We start from the raw sequence: 20,181 nt of genomic DNA, 5'->3' as shown, positions 1-20,181 counted from the left end.
GTGGTCAGAATCAGTCTATCAGAACTCTCATCAGGAAGCTAAAACATGAGTGACAGTAACTAATTTTGCCAAAGAAGAAACAGTGGAAACTCTGGTCCAATACTTAACATAGTAGTCTTAGGAGAAGAACAAGAATCCGACAAAGGTGGGATCCATTCTGTTTCATGACTGCTGCAGTTATCTATTAACAGGCAAATCCTCCTCAATACAAAAAGGAAAACTGTGGCAAAAAAAAAATGCTGAAACATCCCAAGGACTAGACGACTACAGATTCCAGGAAGATGACTTCACTTACTAGCTTTACAACAAACACAGAGCAAATGCCTTACAGATAGCTTTTCTAGAAAGCTGGCTAGTTTGTTGCTACCAATTCACCATAAGGCTTAATTAAGTCAGTTGAAAGGAGATAACTAACTAGGGCTTGGGCTTTATCAATAATGAGTGAGAAAGAAGCTATGCTTCATAATAATTTCCATAATAACTCTTCAAATTGAATGATAGCTTGTGGCTGTCCATTTCTTAAATCTCACTGTTTACAGATATTAATGGGCAGCTATAACTCTAGAACCAAGATGTACATAGTTGATTACTGCTTCAATCTAAATCTGTAAGCCAACAACCTCCATCAATATGCTTCTACATTATCTTCAATATAATGGAGGGATCATTCTTGATAACAGAAAAATTCACGTGCCAAAAAAAAAAAAAAAAAAAAAAAAAAAAAGGAATAGCACAATTGATTTTTCCCAAAACAGTTATTTGCTAACCAATAAGACAGAAACAAATCAGTCCCTACTTTCAAAGGACTTAAATTTACTAGTAGACTAAAATACACACACAAAAATTAAATGCAAAGTAATTGTGGGGAGGATAGACAATAGAACAAAAAAAATAATAATTTCGGGAATTAATTATGGACTCTTAATTGATAACACCAGAAGTGAGCTAGAGTAATTAAGAACATCTACAAATAGTGGACAGATAAAACAGTTGGATGAAGGCTGCAAAAAGAAAAATTTAGAATAGATGCAAGGGAAAACTTCAAAACAATTAAAAAACTGTCTAAAATTGAACAGGCTCCTTAAGGCAGCTGGTAAAGACTACACTGGAGAGGTGAGAGGTCTTCTAGCAGTGGCTACATTGTTTCAAATTATGTTTCCTATATAAGTGGAACTATGAGTGAAGTCCTTTATAACTATCAAATGTGAATCTGACATAGATGACCTTGCAAACAAGACCAAGACAGTTAAAGAGTAGTCAAACAGAGCAAAATATCCAAGACAAACATAAAAATCTAGGAAAGAAAGAGAAACAGTCCAGGAAAAAGGACTAGTCAGTGAATACCATAGAGAAAACAAGAAGAGTGAACTAGAAAAATAGGCAAGTAGATGTAATAAAGAGATCTCTGGAAACCTTGAAGAGTTTAGTTTCAGTCAGATAGTAGGGATGGAAGACAGATTGCAAAAGCTTAAAAAGAACTAGAGGTAACATATAGCTTTATCCATCTAGGTGTGCAACTATAAAAGAAAGAAATACAAGTATAAATTTGAGGAGTATGTCATAGTCAAATTAAAGTTTTTCTTTAAAAGGATGAGGAGATAAAGACATGTTTGTAGGCAGCTTAAAAGAGCTAAAAAGACAAGAGGCAGGGTGGATGAAAAAGGCAAGGTCCAGGATGAGACAAGATGAGATTAATGCTACATTTTGAGGAGTTGGCCTCATGCAGGAGAAATTTACCTGTTTCTTAGAGAATGAAGTAAAAAAAAGGGAACAACATTTAGAGGATTTAAAGTATAGAACTGGGGAGAAAAGAGCAGGCCCAACAGATGATCTCTATTTTCTCTGTAATGTATAAGCTGTTTCTAACTTTGTTCAAAAGAGATAGGGAATAGGTGGTATATGTAGCTTGAGATAAAAGATGGAATTGACACTGTGGGAAGGGCAGTAGAGTCAATCAAGGAAGAGTAGAAAAAGATTGCTATGCAGCAATGTGACTTGGTATTAGACATTTCTAACCCAATAGCCAAGGTAGTGCTATTTCCTTTAACAATATTCAGGAAGCAGCTAAATGGCACATTAGCCCTGAAGTCAGGACGCAAGTTCAAATCTGGTCTCAGACATTTAATACTTCCTGGCTGTGTGACCCTGGACAAGTCACTTAATCCCAATTGCTTCAGGGGAAAAAAAAAAAAAAAAACTTTTCAATATTCATCAACATAAACAGAAAAGGTAAGGAGTTACCAAGTTTGGGTGTGGATAAAACAAGATCCATAAGACCAATAGGAAAGGAGTTGGATGGTAAAAGACAATGTATTGATTAACTAGAGTCAAGATTGGAAAACATGGATGATAGTCTAGGGGTTAGATTGAATGGAAATTACGATGAGAAGGTAATGATGTAGAGATAAAAGAATAAGAATTTATGTCGTAGACCATAAAAAACGGAAAAGGACCCACATGTGCAAAAATGTTTGTGGCAGCCCTTTTTTGTAGTGACAAGGATCTGGAAACTGATCAGTTGGAGAATGGCTAAATAAGTTATAGTATATAAAGGTTATGGAATATTATTGTTCTATCAGAAACAATCAGCAGGCTGATTTCAGAGAGGCCTGGAGAGATTTACAGGAAGTGATGCAGAACCATAACAAGATTAATTGATTCTAACAGAAGTGGCTCTTTTCAAAAGTTCCAATAGACTTGTGATGGTGACAACCATCTGCATCCAAAAAGAGGACTGTGGGGATTGAATGTGTTTCATAACATAGTATTTTCATTTTTTGTTGTTGTTGTTGGTTGCTTGCTTCTCCCTTCCTCACTTTTTTTTCCTTTTTGATCTGATTTTTCTTGTGGAGCATAACATAGAATACGTATAGAAGAATTGCACATGTTTAGCATATTGGATTGCTTGCTGTCTAGGGAAAAGAAATTGGGGGGAAAGGAAAGAGAAAATTTTGGAACAAGGTTTTGCAAGAGTGAATGTTGAAAACTGTCTTTGCATGCACTTTGAAAAATAAAAAGCTATTATTAAAAAAAAAAAAAAAAAGGAAAATACTCTGAGAAGAAAATTGCCGATTTCCGGAATCATAGACATCAAACAATTAGTAATGGTGATAACAGGAAGACCATCCCTATATATGAAGTGGAATGCCAATGATCAAGGGAGTTGAGAAGCAGAAAACTAATAGACCAATATCTAAAGGAATTATTAACATATACATTGAGGGGCAACTAGATGAAGTGAATAGTGCACTGGCCCTCAAGTCAGGAGGACCTGAGTTCAAAGCTGAACTCAAGACACACTTAATAGCTATATGAGCCTGAGCAAGCTGTATAACCCAATTGCCTAGCCAAAACAAAAAAACAAAAACACACATGAAATCCCCAAATATGATGGCAGAGATTGGACTTAAAGGAAAACTGAATCAGGTGCTATCAAAGATGTGAAAGGAAGAAGAAGAATCTGAGTGTTATGAATAGAAGAATACAGATGGAATGAAGTTGGGGAAAAAAAAAAAAAAGTTGCTCAATGGCAGCAAAAGATATGTCTGAAAGCGGCAGCAAGAAGTAGAGAATAATGCTTTTTCCAACCCAATTCTATGTAGAGGAGTGGGGAGCACCATAATAGACAAGGCATCTAATTAATACTGGAGTGATCTGCAACACAGTATCTTTGGAAGAAATCAGGTTTTTGCAAGTGCCTAGCTTTAAGCAAAGCATAAATGACATACACAACAAGGAAAGAGAAGACTTGTGTGAAAGCCAGAAACAAGACAAGAAAAAGTACCAAAAATGGATGTTTTTAAATGTTTAAATATAGAAAAAAGGAAAATGTAAAGGATAGACTAGCTAAACTAGGGAAGTTTCACAGGACTCAAAGGTAGGACTTTAAAGATCTTTAGGCTTCCAAAAAAAGAAAGGATGGCACTAGACAGAAAGAGAATATGTAAAGAGAGAAAAATGTGGGAAAAAAAAAAAAATCAGCCTCTATAGAGGGCTGAAAGTCCAAAAGGGTATGCTTGAATCAGACAACAGAGCACTTAAGGCTAATTACCTATTGGATGTGAGACAATGACTATTAGCATATGTTTGAATAAATGGTTCTTTTCACTGTAGGTGTTTGCTGAATGTACTGTGTTAAGATAATCATAGACGAGGACTGGAGGGCCAAAGGACAGAGGCCAGAGTGAGTTGGTCAGAGTGATTTGGCAGCAGAACTAGGAGGAGAGAAGTTGGTGACTACAGACTCCCAAATTCAGGATTCTGCTTGCCTACCTCTTTCACTTCTCCCCTGTAAGGGGCTGAAACTCTTGAGTCAATGCACTGAGGTCAGACAATCAAGTACTTGAGGCTAATTTTCAATTGGACAATACTCTACAAGAATATGCTTGGAAAGTGGCCCTTCCCACTATCCTGTGCTGGCCCAATCGTTTGGTGTATACAGAAAATTGTGGGAGGGACTAGGAGGTGCAGGGAGACTGTCTGCCAGACAACTCTGGGTGAGATATGGAGAAGTGAGGTCGGGAAATGCTACACGTCCATCCCCTATATTTCTACTGCTAAAGACCAAGAATAAAGACTTTTACTTATCCTGACTCTGGCTGATTCTAAGGTATCCAGGGTGCTAATGCAGTTGCCACAATCCCCCTAAAGACCAAGGACTTTAATTCATCCCGACTCTGGCTGATCCCGGACATGACTTCATTTATTCTTCATACTATACAGGAATTGTTATCCTCCTTTATGTGATGCATCCAGGTCTACAGGGAAGAATTATTCTTCAAGTTAGTAATTACATGTTATTTATGTGATAATTTTACAAACCAACAAAGAAGACTACTTTTTTTTTTTAAGCACCAGTATGTTCAGGGGGCATGACAATTTTTAACTGACAATCAATACAGCTCAAAATTCAGCATGCAAAAAACTGAAAGTTCTTTCTTCACTGGTTTCTCTCCTAAACCCTTTTTGCATTCTACCTAAGATAGTGTGTGTGTTTACACACACACACACACACACACACACACACACACACACACACACACACAAGAATTCAGCGTGTAACTGCCTCTTCCAGAATTTTCTCAGAAGATGCTTATCCCCAAAGCCACAGTAGTCCAATTTCCAGAATGACCACATGCACACGTAATTCCCCGTACAGGATAGGAATATACCCCTTTCAACAATAACCTAACTTCCAAAGAGTTTGGAAGGAAAGGAAGATGTATCTAATTATTTTATCTTTTACCAAATTTATCAGATAAAAGAAACCAGAATTCACATTCTACTTTGACTTGAGCTGACTTTAATCATTTCTTTCTAAATAAGAGAGCACCTGTAAAATTTTTTGGAAGATACAAAAGAGGCATTTTAGATGTTAAGTTTCTCTTAGCTTTGCCTCTTCCCACCGAATAACTACAAAAGTGATCAAGTTCCATTTGGTGTACCACAAAAATGAAAGATGAAAGCTGGAAGAGAAAGGGAGTACAGCTAGTTGGCAACAGTAATGTCCTGGGTACTAAGAATGAGACAACTTGCCCTACTTCACTATAAAAACCTCAGTCTACAGTTCTAATAGTGAAATGGAAACTGCATTCTCCAGAAACTAGCTCAGCTTCAGTCTTCCACCCACATAAAGCCTGATACATGATAGGAACAGAAAACTGCATGACTTCAAAATTCTCAGGATTATTTAGGTGGTTAGTGCCATCTCTGGGTAAAGACAAATTATCAGAATAATTTTTTTTTTTTTTAAATGGAATTGCTTTAAGAAAAAAAAAAAAATCCTAATACAACAGTGAGAAAAGTTCAGGGATGACTTCCCTGAACTAACCTAAATAAGGTATACATTGATAATAGTATGGTCTCTTGTTCTTGACTTCCTGGATTGAGAACATGTCTAATGTAGTAAGGAGAAAGACAGTATAATATATTAGTATCAACACCAATAATGAAGGAGTGAGAACACCACAGAATTCTTCCAAATTGCACATTTTTCCCCTTCAAGCCAACCATCCTCTCAGAAAGAAGCCTGACACCCTCAAACTTCATGGAAATCCAGATTTCTTTAGAAAGACAATTAAGTGGCCCCATTCCTTGGCTTTACACTGAGACCGAGTTAAGCTATTCAAAAAATATAAACTTCTATCTCCAGTTAGTTATTTACCAAACCATTCAAATAAGAAAGCAATAGTTGTAGTGTCTAATCATCTACATAAAGAGATGCTAGAAATTAATGAATCTTCCTTACCTTCCCTTAGACTGGGAATCATGATTCAGTATTCCTGAGTTATGTTGAGATAAATCATTGGATCCCACACAAATTAGTACGAAAAGGTGAAAAAAAAAATTTTTTTAAACCAATCTTTTGAGACTGAAATCTTTTCAGAAAAGCTTTTTATTAAAAAAAAAAAAATTCCACTATTTTCAGTAGTACAAGATGTAACATACACAAATAAACTAATGAGAAGTGAGAGTCATCATATTTACTGAGAAAGGATCAAGAAACTATTTGAATGTAACACTTCCTGCAACACTATCAACAGTCTTTCCAGACTAATGTAAGAAACCCCAAATAGGGGAAACAAGCATAAATTCCCAGAGATTACAAAAGACCAACTGCCCACTTAACTACTAACAATAGATTCAGTGTGATGAAGAATTTGCTAATGTTTGGCTAAACACTAATAAAAAGACAATTCTATTCTAGAAAGTATAAATCTAATATAGCACTATAAATCTAAAACTTGCTTTTGGAGCTCACCTTATAGTAAAAAGTCTAGATTCAAATATTCCTTGGGAAAACAAATGTAAAAAAACCCAATGAAAACAACTCACATTACTATTCACTCAAAGGGCAACTCCCCAGTCATCATGAAGTATTATTTTAGATTAATTAGCTCTTAATTATATACAAACTATTTATCATCCACTACTGAATTTTTTTTCCTTTGGTTATCAGGCATACATCTCAATTGAATAACATCATCTATAAAAGTAAATAGTTGCTAATGGTCAAAAAAAGGGAAAAAAATCACTGCAAAGTAAAAACCAAATGATTTTCTGGATTATCCTCCACTGAATCAAATAATCTCTACCAATATTCGTCTCTAATACTTAGGATTAAAACTGAATTATTAAAAACCTCAGTGATTTAAGAGAAAGACTTGGATTAAACACTAACCAAGAATATTTTAAAAAATATTTTGGGGCCAGATTATGAAGACTTTAAAAGACAAAGAGAAATTTATATTTGATGCTTAAGGCAATAGGGAGTCACTGAAGTTTATTTGGGAGAGGAATAACCTGGCCAAACCCAAACCTTGGGAAAATCCAAAAATCACTTTACATATGGAATGGATAAAAACAGAAAGACCAGTTAGAAGAAATGATGAAAAACTGAACTAGGATCGTGGTTGTATGAAGGAATGTGAATAGATGTGAGACAGACACAGAAATGACAGTATCTGGCATCTGATCAAATATATGGGGTTAAGTACAAATTAAGGGTCATGGTTACAAATTATATTGCAGAGACCAACAAAAACAAGGGAAATCTGGAAGAATTCTATTTTGGACTTGTCGGAGACTCTGAAACTTCCTGTAGAAGACTGAATGACTATAATTCAGCAGACATAGGGCTGCACATATAGTTTCACCTACATCAAAATAATTAAACCATTGAAGCTGATGAGGTCATAAATGAGAGAAGGGAAGAAGATTGAGTAGAAAGCCTTGTAGTCTATACTCCCAGGCTTCTTGCTCTCCAAACAAACTGGAACTCCCCCTATCCTGTTTCCATGCCTTTGTACTGTTATTTACACCTAGAAATGACTTCTTCACTTCTACTTCTTAGCATTCTGTTTTCTTCAAAACAGCTCAAACACCACAGAAGCCTTTCTTGATCTTCCCCTGCGGCTAAAGGTAATCATTCCCAATAAACTGGGCCTGGCACACAGTAGGAACCAATTCAAATGAAAATCTTACCTCATTAATTCAGGAGTTCCCTCTAATGATGCAAATTATAACCACTTTGTGTTGTCTGTCCTGGGCAACTCTCATCCATGTTTGCCCCAAAAGTTTTCATAATAGGCCAGTGGCCTTAGTAATGTTCTCCCAACATCATGAAGGTATCCAAATGGGATGCTACTAACTGGCCACCTACCATCCTTTGCCTTTGCCATATAACTAGTTTATCTTCTTTTCTAGTCATAATAACATTCCATTTTTCTGAGTTCTGTGTCAGTTATGTGCTTCTGCATGGCCCTCTGAGTAATACTCATTTTTATCTCTGCAGAGGCTACGGTGTTTTGCACCCTACTTCCATATAGCAACACCAGCAAAATGTTAATATCATAAGAAGATTGGAGGTCTGTAAAAATTCTGCAGTTTCCTCAAAAATATTTCAATCTGCTCTTCTCCTCTGGGCTAGGCTCTTTGTCCCAAAGTCACACTACTGCACAAACCCTTTCCCAGGTGTCTACTCAAAAACAGGTTGAATTCTGAGCAAGACATTCTTTATCCACTTGGTCTTTTCTGTGGCTTTCAGATCTTTCAGGAGATTCTTGTGGTCAATTAACACAATGTCATCTACAAACAAAGGCATGTGGAGTACTTCACTGTCCATAAAGAATCTTTTTTCAACCTGATCTCTTTGCTAGAGCTCCTCTATCATAGTGGCAAATATTGCTCCATGTTTTTGTATCCCACCTGATGTTTATTATCAAAGGGCAACTGAACAAGTTATCTTCTTGCTACATTTTCCATGGCATCTCAATGTACAGGGTAGGAGGATCTTCCATTAAAAGAGCATGTAAGAATTCTTTGTTTTGTTTTATTGACTAGAAAAAAACAAAAATCTGTTTTTGTTCTATTTTCATAATTAGCAAACAAGCACAATGGACTTATAGTCCAAGGTGTGGTCCATGGTTGGTTGATTGCAAAAACTTGATTGTTCCCTATGAATGCCTATGAAGATGCCCTCAGTTCAAGTACAGATGATTTATCTTAAAGATTTTGTATAGATGGGAGATTAAGACATAGGTTGGAAATCATAAATATTCTCTCAATTGCCTTTTTAAATAAGATATGATGTTTTTTTCCCCCTACACCTTTGATACCTCTCTCTCCTTGAGATCCCAGAACCCTTCTCTACATAGACTTCCAAATCAGCTTCTTTTCCCGTCTAATCTCTTTAATGCCATTTCTACCCTCTTCTACAAGCTCCTAATGTTAGGACATAAATGCGATGGTTTACTACTTTTGATGGAGAAATGCTTTATTGGGGAAAAAAAAAAAAAAGAGTAAAACCACAAATACTATTCTTTCTTTATACTATATGCACAGAAGGAACCTATTGATTATCTAGCTTATCCCTATAAGCTGTTCGATAATGATAGTATCCTATTTTCAAGAATTAAAGGGAAGACATTTTCTATATAAATAAACTATTCCACAGGGTTTTTTGTAAGAAATTTTATAAACCTTAAAGAATTATATGAGTATCATTATATTAAATGAATGTTATGAGCTAAAAATGAGTTATTGCTTCAATACAAGTCAACAATCACTCCCAATTTCCTTTACCAGGAATTGTTCTAGTTTAAATACAAAAAGTACAATCTTGAATTGTTTGTCCTCAAAATTGCAATACTTCTCCAAAATCAATTATAAATCAATCAATCTTTTGGTGGATTGCCTTCTTGGCCTCACCATATTCCCTTCAGCAAATAGGCAAAAGCAAGGCTATTTTACCACAGAGACAGTAATGTAGAACTTGAAACAGTTCTGAAACAGTTTCCGATACTGAAATCTCCTAAACTTCTTTAGTCTTTAATCTATGAATCAATCAAAAATCATTTCTGAGTTGAGTGCTATGTGCCAGGCAGTGTGCTAAACTCTGGTGATACAAAGAACAAATAGCCCCTCCCTCAAGATTACATTGTAAAGGAAGACTCAACATGAATATATACACAAAAAACATGCAAAATTAATACCAGAGGAAGTTTGAAGAGGAAAAGCACAGGGTAAAAAGTAAAAATATTCTAAGTATTATGCAATAGCTCATGCAAAAAAGTACAAGGACAGGAAATAGTGCGTCACATGTGAGAAACAGCCAATAAGCCAATATGGCTAGACCATGGCATATATACAGGGGAGTCAGACATGTAAGACTAAAAACGTTGGGACACGTTGAAAAAGTTTTAAAATACCAGGAGTTTATATTTTAGTCCAGAAATAAAAAGAAGCTACCAAAAAACTGAGTAGAGTGGATGATGTGGTCAGACCCAAGTCATTTTAGCAGTTATGTGGAAGTCAGTTAAAACTTGAGGCAGTAAAGTAAATATTGCCCAAAAGTTTAGGATAAGATAATTGAGGGCCTAAATTAGGGGAGTGGCTATGTCAAAGGAAAGATGTAAGATATATTCAAGATAGATGCTGAGGAGATAAAAATGGCAAGTTTTGGAGACCAAATAGATCTCTATGGAGTGAAGGAAAATAAGTACTATTAGAAGGACAATACTTGCCTCACTAATAGAAAGTTCTGAAGAGCAACAGTTTGAAGGTAAAGATAATAAACTATGTTTGAACTTGTTGACTGAAATTCCTATAGAATACCCATTGCGAAATATAACAGGCATTTGGGAATGTAGAACTTATGCTACATAGACATATAGATGTGGGAGTCACTGACAAAGAAATAACAGATATTAGCAGGTAGAAGATGAAGTGGATAGAGATATGACCTTAAGACTTTACCTGTGTGATAGGTGAATCCTGTCTTTTAATCTGTCAATTTCAGATTCTTCATCAATAAAATGATATCAATAGCACCAACCTCAGAGTTCCTGAGGGCCAAATGATATAACAAAAAAGCACTTTGCAAATCATAAAGGTATTTTTTTTTTATGTTATTACTATCGTTCACGGAAGCTGGTGAAGTTACCAAATGAGAAAAGAGAACAAAAAAGAAGGCCCAAGATGGAGTCTTGGGATGTATCCAAAGTTGGCCAGTATAACATCGGATGCCTATTCAGCAAAGAAGGCTAATTAACAAATGATTAGATAGGTTAGGAGAATCTGGAAAGAACAGTATCACAAAGACCCAGAGCAAAAATAATATTTAGAAAGAGTGACCAACAGTATCAATGATTTAATGATTAAGTCAATGATTTAATAAAATTTAAAGTTTTATTAAAAGCTTTATGAGATGGAAAAATTCCACCATAATCCAAGAACCATTTAAACCCAAAGACAACTGAAGTCACAGATGTGTGCTGAAGGTCAGGAGTCAATCTTGCCCAAGTAATACAAATATCCTTTAAAGCCCTCAGAATCACCTAAGGAAACTGGCTTTGGAGCTTTTGTACAAACAAGTATTTGCTTTAGCCTTAAGTCTCCCTGGCGGGATACAGGAAATCTATTAACCCACATCAGAAACACACAAAGGAACCACAGCACAACTCTAGCTTCAGCACCGTCTTGGAGAAACACTTATTCTCAAGGACTACTTCCAGTACAGTTTGTTTCAAAATCTACTTTACTATTGACACATGCTAAGTAATTTTCCAACACATCAGCCTCTTGAAAGAAGCAAGAAGGGCTTCAAGTGATTACCCTACCGGGTTTGGGTTTAATTCAACAGGGATTGCTTCACGGCCAGGATGTGAGAAAAACTGCAAGCACAAAATCCCAGCAAGGCTGATTCACCACCGCCGCGTGTGACCCGCAGCAGAGATTACCAAAGACCCAAATGGCAATGGAGATGCTCCGAACCCTGACAGGGTCTAAGGGAAGACACGCAATCACCGACCACATCCTGGCACAAGAATTAGGACACTCATTTCCTCGAGCTCCAGGAACGGGCAGCACACGCGACCTCTTTCCCCAGCATTAGGCCGAGGACAGTCCCCTGGCAGTTAGGGCAGCAGCGGGGACCCGGCAGGAGGCTGACTGGGGGCAGCCGGCCGGCCTCCCTGCGGGAAGTCGGAGAGGAGGCTACTCCCGAGAGCAGAGCCCCAGGTGGGGCGTGACACGGGGGATGGGTGGGGAGAGGGCGCCCAGCTCCCGGGGCAGGGGACGTGTGTTCGCAGGGAGCCCAGCAGGGTCGGGGGGAGGAGCAGCGGCAGCCTAGTCGCTCCCTCGCGCCCCGGGGCCGCGGCAGCAGAGCCCCTCCTGCCTCGGCCCCTCCCCACTCCAGGAAGCCTTTCACTCACCTCCCGCCGCGGCGGTCCCTGTTCCTGTTGAGTCGGTCCGAGAGGCGGCCCAGGAGAGCAGCTAGCCCGGGCCGGCCAGGTAGGAGGCCCAGCAGCCGCCTCCAGAACACCGGGCCCGCCGCTACCGCCGCCATGGAGACTCCCGACTTCCGCTTCCGGCTCCTGGAAACTTTATTGACAGCACGGCCAAAGGACTCAGTTTGGACCTGCGCCTGGGGCTCTGCAGCGGGGAGAGAGGGAGGGCAGCCAGGCGGCGAAACCGGGCTGGCGGTGGCCGCCCGCCCGGGGGAAAAAGGAGTTAGTACTTTACTACGCTATGGCTTACTCTGCGCGGTACAAGCGTTCTCCAACACCCGCATTCATCTCCTCCCCACAGCCCCGCCGCATCCTCGGCGAGGCCAGCTAGAACTTTCGTCGCTCTGCACATGATCTCCATTTTTAAATCTGGTAAACCGGCGCCGAGGGAGAAGAGCCGCTTTTTCAGAGGGAAGTGTAAAGGTTTCCAAACGTGCACTTTTACACCCCACCCAGAAACACCCTCTATTCCCCGTTAAAACAAGCGTTCCCCAAGTACGCGGTGCTGCTGCTACGCGAGCTGCCTTAACCTGGAGCCAGCACTTTAAACAGCCGCACGCCTTGCTGGGGATGCAAGGAAAGCGTTAGCCCGTTACCTTCCAGGGCACCTCCTAATGGGGCTGGCGCTTATTCTGAAAGGGAGATCGTGGGCAGCAAGGAAAGCTTTTTAAACCAAGGCGGGGTTTGCGCCGAATCTTAAAGAGAGCCCAGAGAGGCTAAGAGGCCGTGAAAATGCCGAAGTGGGGAATGGGGGGGGTCCCGCGTCTCTCCCAAGTTCCTCTTACCGCAGTCCTTTCCACTACGGCGGGTCAGCCCGGAGGCCTGGCCCAAGATGGAGCGAAGAAGAGGCTGCCGGCGGTGGTGCGGGAAACCCGAAGTCAGCCCTGACCCTATCTCGCCCTAGGGGCCAACCCCTCCTCCGTTAAGTACCACTAATTTACCTTTCCATTGAGTTCAGCTGGCACTCCCCAGGTTTTCTGAGGAGCCGCTACTTAACTTTCGAAAGACTGAGTTAATGTTAAGTGGCACCACTTAAGCCTTCCAGAGATTTGGACCACCACCAATCAAACTTTCTATAATCAGAACTCTAATCTCACCTAAGAGCTTTTGTCCCCGAGGGAGAGATCTCTCAGAGATTTAAAATAAACTTTTACTTTTTTATTTTAGAAAATTGAGTAAATTATTTTACTTCACCGGCGCCTTGTCTCACACTTCATAAGCGTGGATGTCCCCAACAGCAGTGGAATATCTTCTTAGTCCCTTTGGAATGTCCTGGGGGGCGGGGGAAGTCTCCAGTTTTTTCCTTAGTGTTAATCGTCAGAATATCTAGATGAGGGTAGGTGTCCCGGGGGCCTCCATTAAGATAGAAGTGACAGGTTTATTCTGTTTTTGGATAAAATATAGACCGAGGGATCTACCTCAGTTGATGAAATTTATGAAAATCAGAATTTCCATTTCTTGGACACCTAAGGTTACTTTATTATTTTCTGGGAAGATTTCCCAGGTTCATTTGTTTTGATGATCCCCTGGGGCAGGGATGGGTCTGCCGTCCTCCTCTTCTAGGCTTTTGGGCCGGTTGGTAGCTAACGAGATTCAAAGACTAAAGGTTGTGATAAAAAAGCTTTTATTTGTTAGAAAGACACCTAGATGTCTTGGCGGACAATGTCACCCTCAAGAGAGAAGTGATTTCGCAGAGATATTTTCTGAAGGCCTGCTTTATACAGAAACAGAACAACAGAACGGAATAGGCAAGACCACTTAAGTTTGTATCTGAAAAGTACATTCCCTGGATATTCTTCCTGCTTCTGGAGAGTGTGAGACCCGTTAGGTTTGTATATGAAGAGTCATTCTCTGGACGTTCTTCCTGGTTCAGAGAATGTAAGTCCGTTTAAGTTTGTATAACGTTTTGTGGGCGATTTTACATACCTTTACAGGGCTGTGGATTGTAGATGTAGGAGAAAGTTGAAGAATTTACAAGATAAGTATTGTATGAATTCCCCCCACTTTCTGTTATTTCCCTGTGTCCTGCATAAGCATAAATATGCAGACATATTTACTTAACATCAGGCAGTGACATTTATCAGTATTTGACATGGGCATTTGGTCTATTAGCTTGACCACTGGTGGCTCAATTATCTAAAGCCTGAAGGCCTAAATCTTCCATTCCAATCTCTCCGGATAGCAACAACCAATTAGATGCCCCACTGGCCTCTCAGTGCTCTCTTACTTGGGATATAATCTCTTGTAACAAAATCTATAAAAGCTGTGTATATTCACTGATTCGTTAGCCCTCCTGCTGTGAGTACTTTCACTTCCCTTTATCTCTCTCAGCTGGACTGCCTCTCTCATGAGGCTCTATAATAAACAATCTTTCTGCTTCCTACTTTGAGTTTTTCCTGAGCAGTCATTTTGGGTAGGGGTCTTCCCGTCCCACACAGAGTGAATATGATGAGGTCCTGAGTAACTAGATAGGGCTGACAGAGAAAACTAAAATATTAATGGAACTAATTCCTGAAGCAAGCAGGGAAAGGTACTGATGAGGATCAGTCCAAACTTACACACCCTACGTGAAGGTCATAGCATGCCCTACTTTGCTGTGTCTAGCCAGAAGTCTGAGTTATTTCAAGCTCCTGAGATAAATTTCCCCTACGAATGTGTCCATGGCTCACTCCATCTTTGCTGAACTTCTTTTTGTTTATAGCCTAATATGACACTCTGGCCTCAGGTGTCTTTCATCTCCCCCACCATGCTTCATGTTAGGGGCCAGAACTCTGAAACCAGGATTCTTACAAGGTGTTAAGTCAGTGGAATTGATAAAGACAATGGTTATCTAGTTTAGCGTGGTCCTTAATAGTTCTCTAAGTTCAATATGATTGATTTAATGTTACAACAAATGATTGGTTTATACTTAGAAGAGAGCATATAAGCCAGGTGGGACTCAGAGTCAGAGAAGACAAGAGAACTGGAGACGGGAGCTCAAGCCCTACGAGCCAATGAGAGAGACATTCCGTCTTCCGCCAGGCTCCTGGTGGCTGGAATCCTGCACTTCCTCCACTGAGACCAAGGCTGATCTGAAAGGCTCTCTAGAAAGCTGCCCAGTCCCAGGCAAGGAGACAATTTAAAAATTTGGACTTTAACACCTGGCTATTCTTGTGGTGATTACTGAAAGGAAGGCTGCTCCCAAGACCTCCAGAAAACCAAACAAGAACACTACACCTTTCTCCTTTAGGGTACTAAACTCCAGATGAGGTCATACTTCAGCCTTGTGTGGTATTCTCTTTCTTCTGGTTAATTGTGCGTTCCACTAGGAAACTTGTCTTTTCCATTGTTATATGCTCTCCCAAATCTATTTCATATTTACCATTCTGATGTTTATGGTATCTGTTCATTTTGTCTGTAACCTTTTCTCTTAAATAAACCTACTTTTTGCCAAAGAGAATGGCCATTGTGAATTTTTCACATGACCAAATTCCAATACTCTATACCTGAACCTAACCCTCATTTGGTGCCTACATCTGTATCATCACTTGGTGCTAAACCCCAAATACATCATTTGGAACTAGGAATTGCTTTCCTAAATCACATCAAATGGAAAATAGAATACGAAATCTAGAAAAGCAGAAAAAGTCAAGTTATGAAGAGCTTTAAGTGCTAAGCTGAGGGCTTTATTTTTGATGCTGAGGATAATAAGAAACCACAGAATTTATTAGGAGGGTGACATGATCAAACCTACTCTCTAGGAAAACCATCTTGGCAGCTGAATGGATTGGAATGGGGAATTGTTCGTTAGAAATTGATTTCAGAAGAATGACTGGATGAAAGAGCAAATTATAGAAACAATTAATAATTTCACCCAAGATAATGACAATGATGAGACATCATACCAAAATCTGTGGGATGCAGCTAAAGCAGTAATAAGGGGAAATTTTATATCTTTAGAGGCTTATTTGAAGAAAATAGAGAAAGAGAAGATTAACGAATTGGGCTTGCAACTTAAAAGGCTAGAAAAAGACCAAATTAAAAACCCCCAACCAAAAATTAAACTTGAAATACAAAAATTAAAAGGAGAAATCAATAATATTGAAAGTAAAAAAACTATTGAATTAATAAATAAAACCAAGAGTTGGTTTTATGAAAAAGCCAATAAAATAGATAAACCTTTGGTAAATCTGATCAGAAAAAAGAAAGAGGAAAATCAAATTGTTAGTCTTACAAATGAAAAGGGGGATCTTTCCACCAATGAAGAGGAAATTAGAGAAATAATAAGGAGTTACTTTGCCCAACTTTATGCCAATAAATTTGATAACTTAAGTGAAATGGATGACTTCCTCCAAAAATATAGGCTTCCTAGATTAACAGAGGAGGAAATAAATTGCTTAAATAGTCCCATTTCAGAAAAAGAAATAGAACAAGCTATCAAAAAAAAAAAAAAAAAAAAAAAAGAAATTGATTTCAGTACTCCAAGAAATGATGAAGACATAGAATGGGGGTAGGGAGTGGGAATGGGAGGAGATAAGTGGATGGAAGGAAGTGTATAAGAGAAATGTAAAATTAAAAACAATATTTGGTATCATACAGTTATGAGTTGAGTAACTGAGGATGATTCTGCAAAGTGTCACTTTCTCTCTCATAGATTTCATTAAGACAAAAAGGCACTGTTATTTTTCTATGTATATCTAGCTGCTGTTCCAGCCTCAATAATCACAGGGACTTTTCTAAGATCATCCAATTCTTCTGGATTTTTTTTTTTACTTTCCCCTCTCTATATAATTCTTCACCTCACTTTGCTGGGTTGCTCCTTTCCCTTAAGGGGGTCCCCAGATTTCGTCATTGCATACCCCAAGTAAATGCTCAATAAATGCCTATGCTTGATTTGGAGACAGTTTGAGCCTGAATTCTTTTAGATACCATAATCCCACACCCCATACCCCAACAGTAATGCCATCAGCTAGGTGTAACAGATTTGGAAGAAAGAAGAATTTGGGAGAAAAGAGAAGTTCTGTTTTGGTTATGTTTCATTTGAGAATAACCATAAATACAGTGTCAGATTTTAAAAGTCAGTTTCCCACTAGTCATTGGGACTAGGATCACCAGAGCAATTAGGGCTGGATTTATCCATGTGGTAAATTTTCATTGAGGTAACAATTGAACCTTTGAGAACCTCACCACATGTAATAGTGTTGAGGTAGGAAGAGAAAGTGCCTAGAGGACAGAGCTTTGAGGGCCAACCATTGTTAAAAGACTAAAGCTAGTAGACACTTCTAATCCTGAGGAGCTTCTCAATTCAAAAGTAAGAATGTATCCAAGGGTCTCCAAGGTACCAGGTCTTTGTAAGCCTTTTCAAATTTGGTTGAACTATTCTACTCTCTCCCCACCTCCTTCAACCCTATTTACACTTAAAATTAAATCACTTTTAGGATTCTATATTTCTCTTGTTTTCTTCCCTCCCCCCAACTTTTTGAAATCTAAAAGATAGACTTTTGCATAATCTTATCCAGAATTCCAAAACAATAAAGGTGAGATACTTTGATCGATATGATGTGTTTGGGGTTTAGCACCAAATGTTGAGATTAATATAGGCACCAAATATTGGGGTTCAATCATGCGAAGAATTCACATTGGTCATTCTCTGACAAAAGGCAGGTTTATGTAGGAGAAGTTACAGACAAAATGAAGAGATATAATAGACACCAGGAATAATAAATATGAAATAGATTTGGGAAAACATGTAGTTAGCAAAGAAAAGGGTTTAACAATTGGGGGAGGGGCAGTTAGGTGGTGAAATGGATGGAGTACTACTTCTGAATTTAGGAGGACCTGAGTTCAAATTCAGCCTCAGACACTTAACACCAATGGAAAAGAGAAATTCTCTAGTGGAACCCCAAAATTAAACTGGACAAAGGAAATAATCCCTGATCATTGACTGGCAAGCTAAATCCTAAAAAGGATTTATCACCCTAAAACAGTTAGCTATAAGAAGGAGAAAGATACCATGAGATATGGTGGAAGAATAAAAGGAGAGACAACACATGGCATGGGGCAAGGCTGAGGGGAAAGACACCAGGCAGAACATTATGGGGGGTTGACCCAAAAGGGGTTCAACAAAGATGGCATGAGCCATAGACAGATTTATAGGAGAAATTTAATTTTAGGGATTTGTCATAACTAGATTTCTAACTACACAAAGCCTTTTGGCTACCCAAGACCTCCACAGAGGGTGGGCTATAAGTGCCTCCCAGCTTGTCTCAGGGAGTAATTCCATCAATATTTCAGTCTTTCTCCAAAACATTGTTACCCCAGACCTCACCATAGTCTTATTAATTAATAAACTAAAAACTTCTTTTTCATTAATTACTCGTTTTGCTTAACCATAAATTATATATTATTTATTGAATAAATGGGGAAATTTCCTTTATGCTATGGTTCAATATTTAAAATATTATATATTATAAACATTAAATTCACAATTTATTAAGTCAGTAACTTAAAAATAATTACTTAAATATTTTGGATTTCAAAAGATCATAGGCAGAGGCATCTGAGACCCTCCTCAATCGAATAGCAAATAATTTTTCTTCACTTTTGGAAACAATTCCAACATTTAGTCATTCAAAATGCCAAGTTTCTCAAGTATCTTTTTCATATTTCTTCTCAAGATAAGAATTAAATTCACTCTCTTAGAAAATTGACTCCTAGCACAGGAGTTAAGATAAACTAATTTCAAATTTGACTTCCAACCTTGGGTAAATCATTTAATAGCTATTTGCCTCAATTTCCTTAACTGTAAAATGGGAATAATTGTTGTGGGACTCAAATGTGATAATATGTGTAATTAATAAGATGTTTCATTCAAAACTTACTCCATTAGGTTATTCTAGAACTCAGGATATGATTATGCAAGGGTGAATCCTTTTAGACTCATGGAAGTCCTAAGTGGCAAGCAACAGAAACACTGAAATGTATAAGAATTAGATTTTGTATGTATTTTAAAAATCTTTCCATGAAAGACGTGAATAGCTCTACAATGTCAAACACTCATACTAAATATTTTACATATAAATAATAACTATTAATAATATTTGTCTTTTTTCTTATTCTTTTCTACCACCACAAGTTATACTCTTCCCAGAATTCACTATGAACTGAGAATTTTAAACATTCTTCATAGAATTCACTTTAAAAGGATTTTTTCATAAAACAACAATTAACAATTCTCACAAGAAAGAAGTTTCCCTTCACCTTCTTTCTCATCCGGATAGATCAAAGACAAAAATCAACATAATCTCCAACTACAAAGAGAGAAGTACCTCAGAAAATAAGTTGCAACTGTAACTTCAAACTACTTACCTAAACTGTTTTTTTGGGTTTGGGTTTGTTTTTTTTTTTAAATAACATTCCATTTCTCATAAAGTTATGTCTCTATATCTCTTAAAGATATAGCAACAAGTCTGTAAGAAACGATCAGCAGGATGATTTCAGAGAAGCCTGGAGAGACTAAGTGAAATGAGCAGAACCAGGAGATACATTATACAACAAGATTATACAATGATCAATTCTGATGGTCATGGGTTTCTTCCACAATGAGATGATTTAAACCAGTTCCAATTGTTCAGTGATGAAGAGAGCCAAATGTACCAGAGAAAGGACTATAGGAACTGAGTGTAGACCACAATAAAGCATTTTTACTCTCTATTGTTGTTTGCTAGCATTTTGTTTTCTCAGTTGTTTTTTTTTTCCTTCTTGATCTGATTTTTCTTGTGCAGCAAGATAACTGTATAATTATGTATACATATATTGGATTTAACATATATTGTAACATATTTAACATGTATTGGACTACCTGTCATTGAGGGGGGAGAAGAAGGGGAAAATTTGGAACAGAAAGTTTTGCAAG

The 20,181-nt window shown here is 38.2% G+C and overlaps 1 protein-coding gene across 10 annotated transcripts in view; it reads right to left on the bottom strand.

The window, feature by feature from the left end:
* Positions 1 to 20,181, bottom strand: part of PGS1 (phosphatidylglycerophosphate synthase 1) — an 88,131-nt gene that overhangs the window by 31,964 nt on the left and 35,986 nt on the right. For 3 of the 10 annotated variants that reach the window (XM_074260273.1, XM_074260272.1, XM_074260271.1), the window contains exons 1-2: positions 13,073 to 13,424; positions 12,213 to 12,432 (exon numbers count right to left, since the gene is read on the bottom strand). In XM_074260273.1, coding sequence (XP_074116374.1) covers positions 12,213 to 12,346 — 134 coding nt within the window. In that variant the 5' untranslated portion in view covers positions 12,347 to 12,432; positions 13,073 to 13,424. Of the gene's footprint in view, positions 1 to 12,212; positions 13,448 to 20,181 lie in introns of those variants that run through there. The other 7 variants (XR_012481087.1, XR_012481086.1, XR_012481085.1 and 4 more) reach the window with 7 other exon arrangements.

The sequence above is a fragment of the Sminthopsis crassicaudata genome, chromosome 4 (assembly GCF_048593235.1).
Source record: "Sminthopsis crassicaudata isolate SCR6 chromosome 4, ASM4859323v1, whole genome shotgun sequence".
Taxonomy (NCBI): domain Eukaryota; kingdom Metazoa; phylum Chordata; class Mammalia; order Dasyuromorphia; family Dasyuridae; genus Sminthopsis; species Sminthopsis crassicaudata.
Note: the sequence above shows the minus strand (reverse complement) of the source record. Positions and strands in the feature narration are given on the sequence as shown.